The following is an 18,459-nucleotide window of genomic DNA, read 5'->3' as shown; positions in this document are numbered from 1 at the left end:
AAATAAAATTAAAAACCTTTTGGTAAAATGTCAACTTGAGAAAAGATATATCGACTGTAGAAATTTTTTCTTAAGCAGAAATACCTAAATATTTTTGAATTAAAAAAATTATTTTGTTTCTACATATATGCTTGTATTGGCAATCATGCCAAAATATCATCTGAAAAAAAAGACTTGAGTATATTATAGAGATTTTCTACAAAAGAACTGTTATAGTGGCCTGTGGCTTTGAAATTAAGTTGGTCACATTGAATGATGTAGAGACAGAAGCAACCATTTTTTGTCACACAGATGTTTATCTTTTGTCTCTACAATATTCAGTGTTACCAAATTGATATCAAAATTGCAGCTCACTCTGATCTGAAAGTTAATTGAACGCATGATAGAATTATTATTATAATTTGCAAATTAAATTTTTAAATTTGTACGCTTGCATGATAGACACACTTTTTGATCGCACTGTATATCTTAAATATGTTTATTGAAATGCCATTATACATAACTTTTTAATTAAGCACTGAATGACTAAAAGAATTTTTGACTATTTAATTCTAATTTGAACGAAGCCATTACAATTGTTTTGGCGTCTAAACAAAATTTTATTTCTGATTTTTTTAATAAAATTTTTTGGTCAAAAAGTTTAATACAAATCTTGTGTTAACCATTTTATAGAGCCCAATTTTTATCAAATTAATTTCGTCCTCTAAATTGTTAGTTACCAAATGCAAATGTAAATCACTAGGAATAATTAATTAAAAAAACTTGATTTTTCAAAAAATTGGCTTTTATTTCTAATTCCTTATTGTGAGCAAAAAACTCATAATAGAGAGACAGCCTCTCGAGCAAAAATAGGAGCATCGTAAATCGATGTCAAAATGCAATAATGGGGCACCTTGATCATCAAATGAAAACTTGATTGCAGCGCTGTGTTCTGCAATAATGCCCCATAACAAACACAAGGGAGCAATGTTTGGGGTAATGTGACAATCATTGAATCAGCAGCAGCACAGGGACATAATCAGGTAATTATTGAATCTGGCTTTGATCGGCAACTTATTGGACACAAGGGAGACAACTCCCCGATTCTAGCTCTAGGCTATAACATTATCTCAGGGACGACCAGATCGACAATTATTGTTCGCTTTGAAACGCCACCACCAAAATAAATTAGTGCTTGCGGAGCAAAGACGTCTGTCGCGTCGTCAAAAAATCAAATTTAAGGTCAGTGCTGTAAGACGAGGGAGCTGTTTCGCAAATCAATGTTAAATCCGTGATGTTGACACAGTAAAGTCGTGCATTACGACAAGTAGTCCTATACAAACACTGCAGGATGTGCGTGCAAATAAAGAAGTGAGCTGTGCTCATATGTGACGATGTCAGTGGGTTTATCAAGGCAAACAGGTCTTGCCCTTAAAGTGGAGCACAAACCAAAGCAAAATTGCTCATTCTTCTATTTTTGCAACTTAATTAAAGGGAGAGTCTTTACGAAACAAGGCACTCGAATTCATGTCATTTCTTAATTAAATTTGTAAGCGTTTCTAGCACTAAGAAAGTGTTTCTAACAAAAAAGGTACTTTTCTGTTTTCGTGACCGTAGAACGTTAAGCATACTTGATTTTACCGCATCAAAATTATACAGGGTGAGTCATTAGTAAGGCGTTGCTTTTATTGTTTAGTTGACAAATCAGCATAGATTTAAGTCTTTTTACTCCAGGAACGTGCTAAGATTTTTTTGCAAAATTATAAATATACCTTTATTATTAACAATAGAAAAGTAAAGTTTTGCAGGTTGAAAAGTTAGGATTTTAAGTTTTTTTAAATTTACTTTTGTTATCCAAGATGCTAAGTGAAAGTGATCAAACTGTCAATTTTTATACTATGTCCTTTTGACACCCTATATTTTTTTTGTTATTATCACTTACTATAAAATTTTCTTTGTTTTAAAATAGTTTGTCTATAGTTTTTGAAATAACATTATAACGTTAGTCTAAAATATATCAAACGTCTACCTACTTCAATTTTCACAAGGAAAAAATGGCTAGAACAGTAAGCTAAAAATGCCGATACAAACTTATTTTGAAATTACTTTTTCACTAAATTTTTATCAATAAATAAAAAAATTACTGTAAATTTACTTAAGAAAATAATAGCTTACTATAAAATTTTGGTGTCGAAGAGAAAGAAACATCGAGACTTTGCTTGATTCAAGATTTCAAAATTTAAACACTTAAATGTACAAGATTATCTATTCAAAGCTAAGAGATTGTTTGAAAATTGCTAAACTTTATGTTATTTAAGAAAATATGAAAATGAGTATGTATTAGGTTATTAGGAGTAAAGGCGGTAATTTATGTGGCAAAGCTAAACGTTTATTTTGACGAACGTAGTGACCTACATAAACTCATTTTTACTCCGAATAACATATACTATTTTACCCGCATACGTACTCAGATCAATATAAAAAGCAAGTAAATGAATAAAATAATCAGAACGCTTTGTAAGTAATAAAAACATAACAATGTTTATAAAAAAAAATCACGCGTCAGTATCGGAATTTGTGTTGGAATTAAAAAAGAATTAAAAAAGTGGTTATTAATTTAACTAGTGCAGTTAGTAGTACAAAATGTCGAATGCTGATGATCTACAATGTATGTACTTCTCCAAAAATTGCTAAAGTAGCTGAAGAGACAACATTGGTAAATGTCATGGTAAAGTAAAAACACGCAGGCGCAAAGTTTTTACTCCACGGCTGAAAAAAAAAGCTTTACTTGTGACATTTAGTCATAAAAGTAGTCACTTTTGTGACGTTGGCGGATAAACAAATAAAAATTACTCCAAAAGCTTCCAATTCGAATGAGCAAACTTTTAGTTTTTTATTATTGAAAACAAAAATGCAAAAAAAATTAAGTTTATCAAAATTTTGCAAAAAATGTCATTAACTACAGAAACTTACAAAAGAAACACAATTTTACAACTTTTATCAAATCTTATTGTGGACACAATACCAGGTGAACAGAAAGTTTTTTGTGTAAACTAATATTTTTGAAAAATCTGATTGATAAATGATTATTGATGACTGAAAAACGACACATTTTTATAGTCCCGTGAGATCAAAAATGATCTTTGTCCAGGATGGTCATGGATTTTAAAATAATTGTTGTAGGTCGACGCTGTTAATGAGTCAAACATTGACAGAATTATTTCAAAACAATGATATAAGCAACCACAAACGTTTTCCATTCCATGACCACCTTTGAACAAGATAATTTTTTATCTTACGGTACTATAAAAATGTGTCGTTTGTCAAAAAAAAAATTTTCGAAACTTGTTTGTTCTTAAGTTTGAGAAATATTTTATTTTTTTAAATGGCACATTTTACAAATGCTGCGATCTAAAAACTACAACTATATATTTAAATTTTATTTCAATTTTTATACAAAGTGATACAAATATGTTGGACCAATGAATTCAAATTTTTGTTCCAGCTTTTTTTTGAAAAAAACAGGACTGTCAATTTCATCGTCATGTAGGCAACTTATTTTTTTTTGTTTCCGATGTTGTCACATTTAATTTATTGTTTAATTTGCTAGTTTGTTAAATGTTTTTTTACATGATAAAACACAAATTGGTGATTTTTTTGAACAGGTATCTGTTCAGTCAACTAAATTTAAGATTACATAATCATAACGGCTAAAAACTTAACCCAAAATCTAATCTTTGAATAGCTATACCTCGGAAAAAAAATCAAACAATTTTTTGTCATGGAAACTTTTAACTCAGTTGGATGTCTTTTATCACCACCCAAGAGATATTTTCATAATTATATTAAGTTAAGGTTGAATAAAGTCGCATGATTCAAATACAAAACAAAATTTCATTCTCAAAAGACGATCCATTTTTATAGCACTTTAATTTTTAATTATTATTTTTTACAGCAAATGATTAAAAAACCACTTGGTTTTATGCTTTTTGGTAATTGTGTCTTTTCATTTAAAAAAAGTTGACCCTAAGTCCTCGAATAATTAAATTCCTTTAAATATTTTAAAATAATCTTTGACGATGCAGTTAAATCTGCATTAAATCTGCAACTACATAGGTAATAAGGCAAAAACTCACATTTGTACCTTCAGTACACATTCTGTAGAAGATTTTTTGTAATTTAAAAATGCAAGGTTTTTACACTAACATATAAAAACAGTTACAAATTTCGCCTCTCACCTGGCTGCCTAAGATGTCCATGCGGATCCAGACTCGCCTTCGTCATTCCCGTCAACGAATTCGATCCATAGCCTGAAACAAATCCGATAGTCATCTTTTACATGATGCGTGCCATTCTGAAACACAACACTGAAATCCTGTATACGCTCGACTAGCTTTTGTTTCCACGGCTCACTTCAACCGTGTTTGGCGGCCATTCGCGTGGAAACCGACAAGAGAATCCTTTCCGCAGGGTGGCAGTCAGCCACTCTCTTCACCCTCGACTTATTCTAACCTACTCCGAATACAAATATTTCACAAATTCACCTAATGCTATTTCGACGCGAAAACGCGACAATGAAGACATCAAAGAGAAATCACGAGTCCTTTGATCCTGGACGAAAACAACTGAATTGGGTGCGAAAAGTAGTTTTGGCCAAAGTTTAATATAAATACATAATACAAAAGGAAAATGCGTGACGTTTGATAAAAGGGGAGTTAAAATTATCTTAATGTTTTGATTGACATTTTCATTCAGCGATTGCAAATGAAAGCTTGGATTTAATGGAATTCGGGTGTTATCTCGCCGTTTGTGTGGAATGAAAAAATCAAACGACATAGAGGTATGCAGTTGTTATCAATTATTCTTCTGAAGTCTGATTGGGTTCCCGGAACAGGAAAGAGTCCTTCCTTCCCGGACTCCCGGAGCGAATGTCCTTTTCCGATTCCCTGTCCTATCTTCAACACGCTTCGATGCATTCGCTTATTTTCCTTTTAAATCTATTGCTATTAGCTTTTATCGAAAGCCCTTTTCACACTTGCACGGAAAATCACAAAAATAAAAACATAAAAGACTAGGGCCGATTATTGTGACAAATTATCCTTAAATTAATAAATATTTATTGTTTTTCCACTACTAGCCTTAAAAAATACCATTATTTAGTTTGTTGAAACTTTGTAAAGTTGTTTTTCTTTCCTAGTAGTTAATAATCATTTTCATTATGGACCAAAGGCTACAATGGATTGTGGATAAATGCCGATGTTGGAGGGTTGATACAAATATTTCCAAAATATTCTTATTGAAAACTATTACCATCACAAGTACTAACGGAAGTATTTCGAGATGAAATTAATGCAAAATCAAATAAAAAAGACTTAAATTTTTTTATTAAAAACATTAGAATAACTCCAACTCTAATCTTCTGTATATCAGAAACTGTCAAAACAACAAATTTCTTGTTAAAATACTATCGGTAGTGAGCCAGATTTTGACTCTTTTCCCCTTTTCTTTGCAGTTTCATTGTTATTTTAACAAATATTTTATATTATGAAGTTAAAAAATAGTTATTTATTGTAAAAGTGTGTTAGATAGCGTTTTATCCATGCAAGAATGTTTAACCGCGAGAACGTCAGTTCGAGCGGTGAATTTTCTTAAGTGGATAAAACGCGACTAATACACGACTGCAATATAATGTTTCATCCACAATCACAGACCCAAATTATTCCAAACTTAATTAAAAATTAAACTGACATTTAAACGTCACGCCAAATGTGCTTTCGGTTAAACGTAGTAAGTTGTTACGCGGTGCGCTGGTTACTAACAGTGGAATAAAGTTACTTTTTTCCACTAGTGTATAAAGTGATACTTTATACGCATCTAAAGTGTGGAATAAAGTCTCTTTATAGAATGATTGTGGATAAATTCTTTTATTTACAATCACTAATGTAATATGCCGATTACTAACCTTTTAAAGGTTGGGAAACACATCATTAAATATCATGAGGAGTAATAATATTACTTCTCTTGGGCGGTAATATGCAGGATAGCCAACCTTAAAATTACAAAAATACCGAAAATTTTTTCTTTTAAATTGTCAAGTTACGCATAATATTTTGCTAAATTAGTCTTCAATTGCTTTTGTAGCAGTTTCTCTTGCTTTGGGGGAGTACACTGCTCCATTTCGACGATTTAAAATCAGAATCACACATTATTTCAATATTTTCTTTGAGATTTCTGAAATGTCAAAAATCAAACACCATTTGGATGGCCTACCACGTTTGGACTTAACTTTGTTAGAATTTTATTTTACTCAAAGTTTTTACTGAAAATAAAGTGATTGTGAATAAAATAGCATACAAACCTCGGTGGTAATGGCATTACCCCTTGTGCTGGCGCCTCTCGATCGTATACATAAGCACTCGGGGTAATGCCATATTTACCACCTCGCTTGTAATGTACTATTAATAGTTGCAGAAGTACAAAAATGACACAACCTCAATTATGATTAAAACAAGATACTTGATACTTCCAACTTAAGTTAATAACTCAGGTAAGTAATTAATTATTGTAGGTAATAGTGAATTAACAAAAATTGTAGTTGTAAATTACGACATGTTACGTCTAAGGCAACATATCCATTAAGTAGGGTTATATTTTTCACCGTTGTATTTCTGGGTAATAAATGTGCAAGTAGTGAAAAAAATGTTGTGTGAAAATGTTGTATAAAACACGGTAGAGAAGATTTTTATAGCATCGCATTTGTTATTTCCCGAGATGCGTAGCAACTTGGCTATAACAAATCTATTCTCTACCTTGTGATATAATATACTATTAGTGTATCTGTAAAAATAATATTTTTAGTTTTGTAATTTGGGAATTAAATTCGCAACAATAAGTAATATGTAATAACAGATATTAAAGACATGTAATGTGAGATATTCGACATGTTCTTTCCTTTATAATCAATTTCTATTTCCTTCGCCAAAATTTTGTCATCGTGATGTGATTTTCAGGCCATTTATTTTTTGTGTGAAATTCCTCTCATCTCGCCGTCAAACGCAAACTTTAATCTCTAGCTATCATATGCAATATGAGAGAGAAATTCGCTCCTCAGGCGTTTAGTTTGCTATCCAAACTTAATAATGGCAGTCAAAGCCCGAATTGCTGCGAGCCACCGCCAACGTTACGCCCGGGTGCTTGAGATCAGAAGTTTCGTGTGAATTTTGACAACCCGAGGCTAGTGTCACTGACGATTGTCGCCACCTCAAAGTGTGTTTGCTTGTGGTGCACTTGTCGTATCACAAACTGAGTTACTTCCGTTCGAACGCCAAGACATGCTTATTTATGCGAAAGACACAAACTCTAGTGTAGGTTTATCAAAATCTTTATTTTGGGTTAAATTGGATCAAGCGTCCCGGCGCATCCACCATTTTTGTAAAAGAAAAACTATAGGTCACTATAGTTGTATGAGGTATTCTGATTTGTCACATTTATAAATGAGAAACAGATACCTATAAAAAACAAAAAAAATAATACTTTTTTATTATACCTGCATCATAATCCTAAATTAAAACACGCTGCAGCGTTCGTAATTTGGCCTTTATAGCACGCTGAAATTTTAAAGTTGTCTAGGTAACAAGAAATAGTGAAATGTCTGGACCAATTACAACGTGAAAAAATGTGCTTAACAACGTAAACTAGTAACCGTCTCTACGAAAACGATTCACAAACAACCTTTGATAATTTTATTGTGTAAATTCACATTTTTTCAATGCTCATAAAAGATCGTAAATGGGCAGGTATAATAAAAAATAGCGTATAACACTCGTGTATAAGCGCCTTTAAAACACTTACGACGTTAAAAGCACTCCCCTGACGCGTCGTGCTCTTAAACCTGTCGCGCGTGTTTTTAAGGCTTGCTTATAAATTAGTATTATAATATACTATTGGAGGCGGTTTATAAAACCAAAACTCAAAATTTAGAATTGGATTATTTATTAAAAATCTAAGAAATGTTCACAATTATAGTAAGTCATACAGGGTGTTAAAAATATTGTAAAATATTTAAGGAGGTAATAGTATGAACCAAAATAAACAAAAAAGTTTTAATAAATATAGATCCACAAAGTAGGTAACGGTTTTGGAGATATCGAATGTGAAAATTTTTAGAATTCTTAATAGAAGCTTCTCGTTTTTGTTTGAACAGCAGACTGCAAATAAATGTTTCAAAAAACCAATAATCTTTGATTCTTCTGAAACCGTTACTTTGCGAACCCATGTTTATTAAGACTTTTTTTATTGTTTTGGTTCATATTATTCCTGAAATATTTACATTTTTTTAACACCCTATATGTACAGTTACGGAATTAAAATTTTGGGCAGTATTTTTCTGTCACTTCAAAAAGTTCACTGTAAACTACCTTTTACTGTCATCATGACTGACATTTGACAATTAACTTTTCTGTCAATGACGCTATTTTTTTAAGTTAAAATGACATAAACATGACAACAGTAAAAAATGAGGTTATTAATGTAAAGGTTGTTTTAGAGTTTACATTGTGAAAATGACAATACTGCCCGAAATTTTAATTCCGCAACTGTACATACTATAGTAAATCTAAAAATATTTGGAAACAGAGTTAATCACTTTATGAGTATCATCACCTTCTGGTAAACCCAAATGACCTGCTACCAAGCTTAGGTAATCGTCATAAAAGTATTTTAAATAATTCTCTTCTCAATACAATGAAGTACAACATTTTTTCGTGCGGTGTTCGGTTTCGACATAAAAGTACTTGACTCTGTTTTAAAATAATTCTAGATCTGCTACAGTTATGTTGTTTCGTAACTTTTTGAAAGTCGAGAAAGATGTACGTCATTTTCTGTGTTTTGGTTGGGAAATGATTTATGTAAGATTGTCAATGTAATAACAAAGCATCAGTTTTGTTAGAAAAACAAATATTGTTTAAAAATATGTGATTGTGAATAAACTAGTATTCAAACCTCGGTGGGAAATTCAAGAATATTAATTACACTCTTGGACTTTGTCTGGATAACTTCAGCCTTCGGGATAATGCAATATTTCTCCCTTCGGTTGTTATATACTATTAACTAAAAAACGAGTTTTTGAAACATGCGTATTACGTATTTTATAACTTGGCATTGAACAATTTTGAAAAATATTGTACTTAAAAACACGTACATACGATTGCCGTATCTTATTTTTTAGTTATTGAATAAAATTTTTGAGAAAATGTTTTCAGCTCAGTGTGTTGGTTTTCACTAGCTGGAGAGAAAGTTTGGCAAGCTGGCCCATTAGCTCAGTTGGTTAGAGCGTCGTGCTAATAACGCGAAGGTCGCGGGTTCGATCCCCTCATGGGCCATCCTTTTTTTTTTCTTATTATTCATTATTTTATAAAAAAAACTTTAAATCAAAATTCAAATGAAAATTTTAAATATGATTATGAATTTGAAATAAGTATTAAATTTCTATGTCTGATAAACATTTTTGAAATAATGACAGTTAATGGACAATTGTATGACAACAGTCAACTGTTTTCATTTTTTTATTTAATTTTAATTTTTTCTTCTCTTTTGTATTCAAGTAATTCGTGAATTAAGTAAAAAATTGGAAAATTCCAATTTAATCTTGCTATGCTTACTTTGGAATTAAACTCTAAAATAGGTTTAACTAATCTTGCCTTATCGAGTTATAAATATTTCAAAAATTATCAATTTTATCAAAGATTTTTGTGAATGTAAGGCCCATTAGCTCAGTTGGTTAGAGCGTCGTGCTAATAACGCGAAGGTCGCGGGTTCGATCCCCTCATGGGCCACATTTTTTCAAACAAATTGTTTCAGAGAATACTGTAAAGTGAATAGACACTACAAATAATATATTCAAGTATAATATAAAAATATATAAATATTTTGTAACAATTACATCTTTAACTAAATTATGCAAACTAAAATAGATAATAGTTATTTATTGTAAGACCCGTATGCAATACAACTTTTTATCCACAAGCAGACAATATAGACTAAATTAACATTTAAGAAAATTTTTATTTGACGTTTTGAAGTGACGTTTGTTAAATTAATTTTTATTCGGAAGTAAGCAGGGCTAATTACGAGACAGTTGCTATATATTTTTCATAAAACTTATGTGTTTTGTTGATATCATAAGACGTCTCTTAGTAGTGGTACCGTGCGATCAGAAAAAAAAATAAATTAGAGTAGGCGAGGATTAAAGTCCTTCAGATGGCAATCCTGATTTTTGACATCAAATGTCAGCGGAAACTTTGACAAGTTTGCGTTTTATTCATTTTGAGTGAAATAATGTTCACTTTAAAGCAGAAAATTTTTATTGTTGTAAGTTATTACAAAAATGCTGTACAAGACGAAAACGGTGAATGGTCATGTTTACTTTCAGTTTGTGTGGAAAATTTTCAGCCCAAATTCCCAGCCAATGTGTTGCCAACTGTAGCATTTAATCGACGCCTACTCTAATTTTTGTTTTTGATCGTACGGTATTATGACCTAATAATAGACTGGCTGTAGAATAAAAGTAATTATACCTTGATAAACCCCAATTAAAAGATCAATAAGGGTGCCAACCTTGGCTTAGTCAACTTTTTCATATTTTTTTAAGCAAAATTAAAATAAACAACAGTAAGTTACAAAATAGATAAGCGAGGTTTAATTTGTAGGTAACATCAACAATACCTAATAAACATAATCCTAATGGTAATGATAAATAATATAACGTATTAAGAAGAATAATTTCAAAAATTGATATATTGCTTGAACAATTTTGATAATTTTATAGTTTAATTTGGGAACAAATTAATTTACAGTTAAAAATTGTGTGGAATTTTCAAAAAGTGTTTTATATTTATTAGTAGTATGTATTATTTTTGAAACTGCTTTTTTATAAATTATAGAATGATTTTATTTTTTATCGAAAATTGTTAGTGAAAGTTGTTGATAACAGGCCCATTAGCTCAGCTGGTTAGAGCGTCGTGCTAATAACGCGAAGGTCGCGGGTTCGATCCCCTCATGGGCCAGTATATTTTTGTTAATGACAATTAAATTTAACAAATTTGCATTTTTTTTGCTGCAAATGTGATTATTGACGTTATTTGAAAGTGTGAACATGAAAGAAAGAACATAAATGGTAAAACGTCATTTCAATTTGTTTAGTAAAAATCCGAGCTGTCGGTTGTTTCCTCACCGACGGAAGCCACTTGGTGGAGGCTTCTATTAACTGAACGGCAGGAAACCACCCGCGCCTCTCGCTTTCCCGACTCCGGTGGCGAATTTCCTGCCGTGAGTTTCACGCTCTCATTCGACGAGGAAGAACGAAGGCCCCACCGAAATCAACAACGAATTTATGAGATTTTATTTTAGCCGGTGAGGAAATTTCTATTAGCCGATTTGTCGTTTTCGGTTATCTGGTTTATGTCGAGGATTTTCCGTCATTTATTTTTACATTTTTCCGTCGCGGGAATTTTCTATTTCCCGTTCGACGCTTTTCATTATTACCGGTGGATAATGGAATTTCTTTTTGCACCGATTTTTCGATTCAACCCCAAATACAAGCGTAATTAAATCACGAGAATTCAAAACTACAACGCATAAAGAACATACGAAAAATACGGTTTAAATTTAATACGTACACCATAATTAATAAGATAATGCTAAATTTGCAAAAACTAAAGAAGTAGTATATTACAACCCAGTTGGGAAATATGTTACTACCCGGAGGGCTGCTCAAATCTATGGCCGAGGTTAGATAGAGTGAATTCTCACCGAGGTTTGTTGACATTTGATAGACTCGTTAAAGGTTATTAACGAATAATAGCCTACAGAAATTACTTCCCGACTAAGAGACTAAAAGTTAACAAATCGGCATATACTTTATAGTCATTGTAAATAAATGTAATTAATGTAGGGCCAAATTGAATTTTTAGAATCGTCTGCCCAAAACTGAAGGCCAAAATTAAATTGTATAATTATATTTTATCAATTGATAAATATTTAATTATTGTTTTCATTATTTTAGAATAAAACTTATTTTAATTTTTTTAGTATAAAGGGGTACTAAAATCTCTTGTTTTTAGTTAAATTTTTTATCAACGTGAGCTCTGATTTTAAAATGTTGGAAGCAATAATTTACATATACAAACAGAACATATACAACACGTCCCCGGATAGGATAGGTAAAACGACTCTTGTAAAAAATAAAAAAACATTGATTTCAATTTTCATTTTTTGAGGTTTATCCCTTCTTAAGTAAAGATTAATTTCTAACATAATTTTAGTTTTGAAAAATCAAGTATGCTTTGGAAGTTTTCAAAAAACTTGTTTTTTGTAAAGGGTTTTTTATGTGGCAAATACTACAAACACTTATAAAGAAAAGTTATTAAGAATCAACATTTAGGCCTGTATAAGCCATCGGCCAACTATAATTTTTAATTTTTTTCTGAGGTAATTGCTTTTCATTAATAGAAGCGTTAAAAATGTATTTATTACTAATCATTTAAATGTAATTTTATTTATTTGTAATAAAAAACCTGTTAAGAATGTTTTGATTTGTAAATTAATAAACACAAAAAATAAAAAATCTTAGTTGGTCAATGACTTTGAAATTTGATATACGGGCCTAGATGTTGATTCTAAAACTTTTTTTAATAACTTTTTGTCGTATTTGCTACACAAAAACCACTTTACTTTACAGAAAAATATGTTTTTTGAAAATTTCTAAGGCATACTTGATTTTCCAGAATTAAAATTATGTTAGAAATTAGTCTATAACAAAGCAGGGTTGAACTTCAAAAAATGAAAATTTAAATCAAGAGTTTTTATCTTTTACAAGAGTCGTTTCACCTATCCGGGGACACACTGTACATAGCTTGTCAACTTTGAGCAAAAATTTAACTGAAGAAACGAAACAAAAATGGTATTTCACTATTAAAGTAGAGTTCGCGCAACGAAAGATCAACACTATCACATTTAAGAGATGGTAACTTGTCAGTGGTGGAGCTTTACTTTGGATCGAAGGAGCCGTTAGAACAAAATTGTTTTTAAATTAGCTTAATCTTCTTGTGACATTTTTCTTCGTCCTTGAATTGATTGATTGATTTGGTTATAGAATACGGTTTTTAAGGACATAAACTAGGCACTATACTACTTTTTTCTTACAAATACATTTTCCACATTTCTATTTTTCTTTTAAAATTAATTTTCTATATTTGAACGCCCTTTGCTAGTTATTTTGAGGACGTCAATATGTTGATCTTTCTTTGCACGAGCTCTACTCTTAAGTCTTATTTCAGAAAAGAGCTTGTTTGGGTCGATTCTTATTATCATATGTATTTTTATTAATGTTAAAAAATATTTCGAAATCATTAAAAAATACATAGCAGCGAATACATACAAAAAGTGAAAAAACAAGTAACAAACAAATAATTAAAAAATGTTGAAGGTTGAAAAATTAAGGTTTTTCAGTTGCTTCTTACAATTGGTGATCTCACATGAATCGAGTTGTATACAATATTTTATTTATCAGTTTATCACTAAAATATTTCAGTGGCTAAAGTATGACTTTTTCGTTTTGTAGAACCGTATTTTATATCATTTTAATTTATTTATACTCTCACTTAATTACGTTCTAAAATCTTTATAAAATGAGTAAAAAAAAATTACTATAAAAGCAAGTTAAAACATTCTTTTCAGAAAATGCAAAACGGCATGCCTATATTTTGAATATTTTAATAATTGAAATTCGTTTTGTCAAAAATGACGAATGGTGAAATAATTTTATGTACCACCAACATTAAAAAAAATGTTTTAATTAATCAAAATAAACCTACCTTGTGACTGTGACGTCGCATGTGAGCTCCATGATCCCTTGTATGACGTATCTGCAAAAACAATTTTTTCTAAAATTCTCCCTAATTATGAAACTCTCCAAATCATCGCTTTCAGAAATCAAATTACCAGCAAAGAGCATGGAGAAGTTACTAAAAGTAGAGCTTCTACTGAGATAATCGGCCGTCGGTTTAATATCCAACATCGCAATAATAATATTAAATCGGAATCACAAACAAATTCAAAAAACCTTAATCATCGTTTTCCCTCATTTGCATAACTCAATATTTCACCACGCACACCATTTGTTATCACTGTTGGAGAATGATATAATTGCACCGCTTTTAAGTTTTATTATTGCCACCGTCGAAAGTAATTTACACGCGGACGTTTAGAGTAATCTGTCAAGTTGCCCGAATATGAAGCACATTTATGATCAACTGTGAACTTTTTCACTGTATTTTCACGCCGAGCTTTTGAATAGGTGGAGCTAGGGGTTGAATGGCGGCCAATCAGAAGAACCAGATACGAATGGCTTGTTGCGTCATAAATAAATCCCTCCTTCCCTTGTGAACTGATTTAGAGGGGATGAATCTCTTCCTGACAATACGTTTGCTTTTATTGTCTCCAACCTATCTATGAGTTTTTACCTAGATTTCCTTTTTTAGATTACCTTACAACGCTTTTCATATTCATTATTGTTAAACTTATTTCGGACAAGCACCGGAAAACAACGAAAAAGAGGAAAATTGCAAACACTAGATTTGTTTAGCACTTAAAAGGTGAATAAGTCGGTATTTTAAGTTTTATTGAATAATAATAATTGTTTTGCATTAAATTTTAATAAAAAAATACTAAAGAGTTTCTTCTTCTTATGATTATTATTTATTCAAATCTAATCATATTTTGTTAAAAATATTTTTGAGTTGTTTTATTCTGCCCTATAATCTGCAAAAATGCACTGTGTATTTAAAAAAAAAGAACATATTTGATATAATAATCCAATTAAAAAGCTCTTTGTTATTACTTCTAATATTGCAATTAACACAAACCAGTAATTTTTTCCCAAAAATACATAGTAAGGAGTAGATGGCGTTTACATTTTATTCTAATTAAAAGAACAAAAAAATCAGAATCATGTACCTATTAGGATTAAGGGAAAATATGAGTAATTTATTCCTATTAGAAATATTTGTTGGATTTATAAAGCTTGTGGGTTATTTTGCCTTCTTAAATTACTTAAAAACAAATTAATTAACTTAAACTGGATTAAATGTTTATCAACTTCGAACAAGAACTTGTCCAAAATAATTTAAAATACATAGCTGAAAATTACAATTTTATCACAATTTTTTATTTACTATACAGGGTGTTTAAGAACTTGCGCCCTGGAGAAAAATGCCAAGTAAGATAAAAATAACAGGAACACGAGAAAAATGTAAATAAATTTTATCTGTCAAAAGATTTTGACATTTATTTTTTGACATTTGACCTTTTTTTATCTATTATTTAATGCTATTGATTAGACTCTATTCGATTGTTTACTACGTTTGTTCCCAAAACAGTAAGTTGTATTTACTTTGGCGTTCTAGAAATTGCAGAATAATAAAATTACAAAAGTTGATACAGCTAATAAACCCCTGAACACATTCAAAGATCAGTTGTCAAAATTTTTAATCACGGGCGTCTTAAACAGTAAAACAAATTTAATTTTTAATTTTCATCCGTTTTATGGTCTGTAAGACAAATTGTAAACTGATTTTACTCAAAACCACTAAGTTGTATCGAAAAAACCCAAGAAACTTCTTTTTGGGAAAAACAATGAAATTGAGAATTTTGTGGCTGAAAGTGACAATAGCCAAAATAGTATGGGTACTTTTTCCCTAAACCCCTCAGTTTGGGACGCTTCTCAGTAAAAATTTCGACATTATATCTTTAAATTCATTTGGATGTATAAAGGTTATCATAAGTTGAACCAAATTTTGTAGTTTTATCTACAATGGTTTCTGAAATATTAGAAAAAACCTAAAAGATGCACTTCTTTCAGGGGATGTAGCTCTCTTACATAAATTCCTTCGATACATGTTCATAGGAAACTTTTACCTTAAAATTAAATATATTTTTAACAATAAAAAAAGAATACCTGTGTAGTGTTGATCCAGTTCGTAATTTTATGTGAATTGTGAATCATGCTGTAGGTGCTGTAGATACAATTCTGTATAAGCTTTGTTTTAACTAAATAGGTATTAAATGCTCTAATTTATTTAAAATTTAAATTTTAATTAAAAAAAAAACATTTGTTTAACATTAACAACAACAACAATCTAATACGGTTTATTTTGTTAAAACTAAAACTGTAAGTTAACACAGACTGTCCCAGAAATAAGTGACTGAAAAATAATCTTATCAAAATCTAGAGGCAGCAAACTCTGATCAGATAGAATAAAGCACCAAAAATCAGTTTTTGAATTCTTTTTTTGTCGAGAAATAATTTCTTCCCACTGGGAAGTGAATTTTCTATTGTTATTATATGTTTTTTATTACCATATACTTACGCATAATTAAGCACATTTCTACAGTAATTATTCGTATTTATTATAAAAAACAAGGTTTCTGTTACTATTTTTTTTAATTCTAAAATAGTTATTTGTACAACTAGTTTTGAAAGTCATACTTTTTTTCATGAACTTGGGGAGAGCCCTCGTTAATTAAGCAAATAAGTGAAAGAAAGGACTTTCAAAACGAGTTGTACACAACATTTTTTTGCATTGTGATAATCCCAAGAATCCCAAAGACCAAAAAGATATCAGTTTGATAAATCAAATATAGTATAGAAATAACTATAGAAATATAACTATAGAAATCGTTTAAAATTTAAAATTAATTAATTAATTTTAAAATTCTATACGATTAATCGTGATAAAAATTCAACTTTCATAATCACTATGCAAAAAAATTTGTTTTAAACATTTTGAGTTTTCGCGCATTGGTGATGACGTTGAAACTATGAAATTATCGAGGTTTCTCAAGATTGTAACAAAATTAAATGTTTCTTTTAGTTCCGTAAAAACTTGTTACAGAATCTGTTACGATTTCTAAAGCTAAGAATTTAGATAAACTTATAGTAATTTTGCTTAAGCAATGGATGAAAATATTGGTAATTGGCTCAACAATAAGCAAGTAACTGAACTAAAATTAAAAATTTTAGTTTTTTTGTTTACTCAGAAATAAGGCTTCCGAAAATATTTAATGTTTTTTTTTCGTTAGAGTTTTAGCAAAATCGTGTCATTTTCGGGACTCTGGCTCATAATGAAGCATTTAAAATTCGTCCGTAACCTCCATTGCAATAATCTTATCAAAAGAACGATTCTTTTCCTGAAATTATAGCCGAGAGTGAAAGCTTTGTTTCCATTTATCAAACACAATACATTATAAAACCAACTTCTTCCCTGTTTGCGAGTGCTTTTGGAAACAAAACCGAGAGAGAAACTTCAATAATTCCATGATGATGATGGAGGTGGAGGAGGTAAAGCGGTGTAAAGGTAATTTGGCGAAAGCTTGTCTTGTCGGCGGCGCGGCGGCGAGCGATAAGTCACGCCGTTAGTACCGAAAGCTCCGCTACGGTGGCGCTGCATACCGGAAGTGTAGCCATAGCAACCCGGCAGCCACATCGATTGCCGCCGCCGGCTGCCGTTCCGTGCTAACTGAAATTATGTGCTGAGAATCACTCCAAGGCGATGCTATCGGAACAGAGGACATGACTCCAAAAGTTATATTTCGGACGATTGCCGACTCGACGAATTAATACATTACACTTTTTTGCATAATTCTTATTCAGGTAGGCGGAAATGATTAAGTGGTAAATCGCGACATAATCGGCATGTTTATTTGCAACCAGTAATTAATTTTCATATGTGTCAAAAACTCTTAAGAAAGATTTATGTTATATACAAATTATAACTTTGGTTCGTGATTGGTCACACTGATTTACTTCACAATTAACTAAATTTAATAATCATTAATTATTTTGCAATGAATGATAGTTACTTAAGTAACAAAATTTAGGTAGACAAAATTAAAATAAATTTTGTTTTATATCTACTTTTAAAAAACTACATTGCAATACATTTGTGACAGATGATAACTCGCTTGACAAATACAGGGTGAAAAAATATAAATTAAAAATGTGACGTTTTTTATTTTTACCATTATAAATCAAATGGCGTGTTTTAAGACTGGTACCAAAAATTATGCTTGTTAGAAAAATCAAATTCGGCTAGTGATAATTTATAAGACATTGTGTAAATATGTATCAGATCAAGTAGTCTTTGACCGAAATTAGACTGGCAACATAATAATGTAGAGTCAGAAAATGAGATATATCAATTTTCATATCATGTTTTGTAATGTTGCCAACTTAACTTCAAAGGTACAGACTATTTTTATCAAAAAAATAATTATTATACGAGTACAGGGCACATAAAAAGTTTTGCACCAACTCATTAAAAGGTGATAGAGAGAAATACTTACATATGCATAAAAATGAAGATTCACTTGTACAGGGGACTGCATTTTGGATGTCCGAATAGGGAATCTCCAAAACTAAGAGGT

At 30.7% G+C, this 18,459-nt stretch overlaps 1 protein-coding gene and 3 non-coding genes across 6 annotated transcripts in view; 3 read left to right on the top strand and 1 right to left on the bottom strand.

Annotated features, from left to right (window-relative positions):
- Positions 1 to 18,459, bottom strand: part of LOC123014291 (DNA-binding protein D-ETS-3) — an 80,254-nt gene that overhangs the window by 31,664 nt on the left and 30,131 nt on the right. For 2 of the 3 annotated variants that reach the window (XM_044413328.1, XM_044413327.1), the window contains exons 5-6: positions 13,851 to 13,901; positions 4,218 to 4,289 (exon numbers count right to left, since the gene is read on the bottom strand). In XM_044413328.1, coding sequence (XP_044269263.1) covers positions 4,218 to 4,289; positions 13,851 to 13,901 — 123 coding nt within the window. The remainder of the gene's footprint in view (positions 1 to 4,217; positions 4,290 to 13,850; positions 13,902 to 18,459) is intronic. The other variant, XM_044413329.1, reaches the window with a different exon arrangement.
- On the top strand, positions 9,286 to 9,359 carry Trnai-aau. Its single transcript has one exon. It is a non-coding gene; the product is annotated as a tRNA-Ile (tRNA).
- Positions 9,739 to 9,812, top strand: Trnai-aau. The gene has a single exon. It is a non-coding gene; the product is annotated as a tRNA-Ile (tRNA).
- Positions 10,969 to 11,042, top strand: Trnai-aau. The gene has a single exon. It is a non-coding gene; the product is annotated as a tRNA-Ile (tRNA).

This window comes from Tribolium madens, unplaced genomic scaffold (assembly GCF_015345945.1).
Source record: "Tribolium madens isolate multiple individuals breed KSU strain unplaced genomic scaffold, Tmad_KSU_1.1 Scaffold_97;HRSCAF=244;Tcas5.2_LG3a, whole genome shotgun sequence".
NCBI lineage: Eukaryota > Metazoa > Arthropoda > Insecta > Coleoptera > Tenebrionidae > Tribolium > Tribolium madens.
Note: the sequence above shows the minus strand (reverse complement) of the source record. Positions and strands in the feature narration are given on the sequence as shown.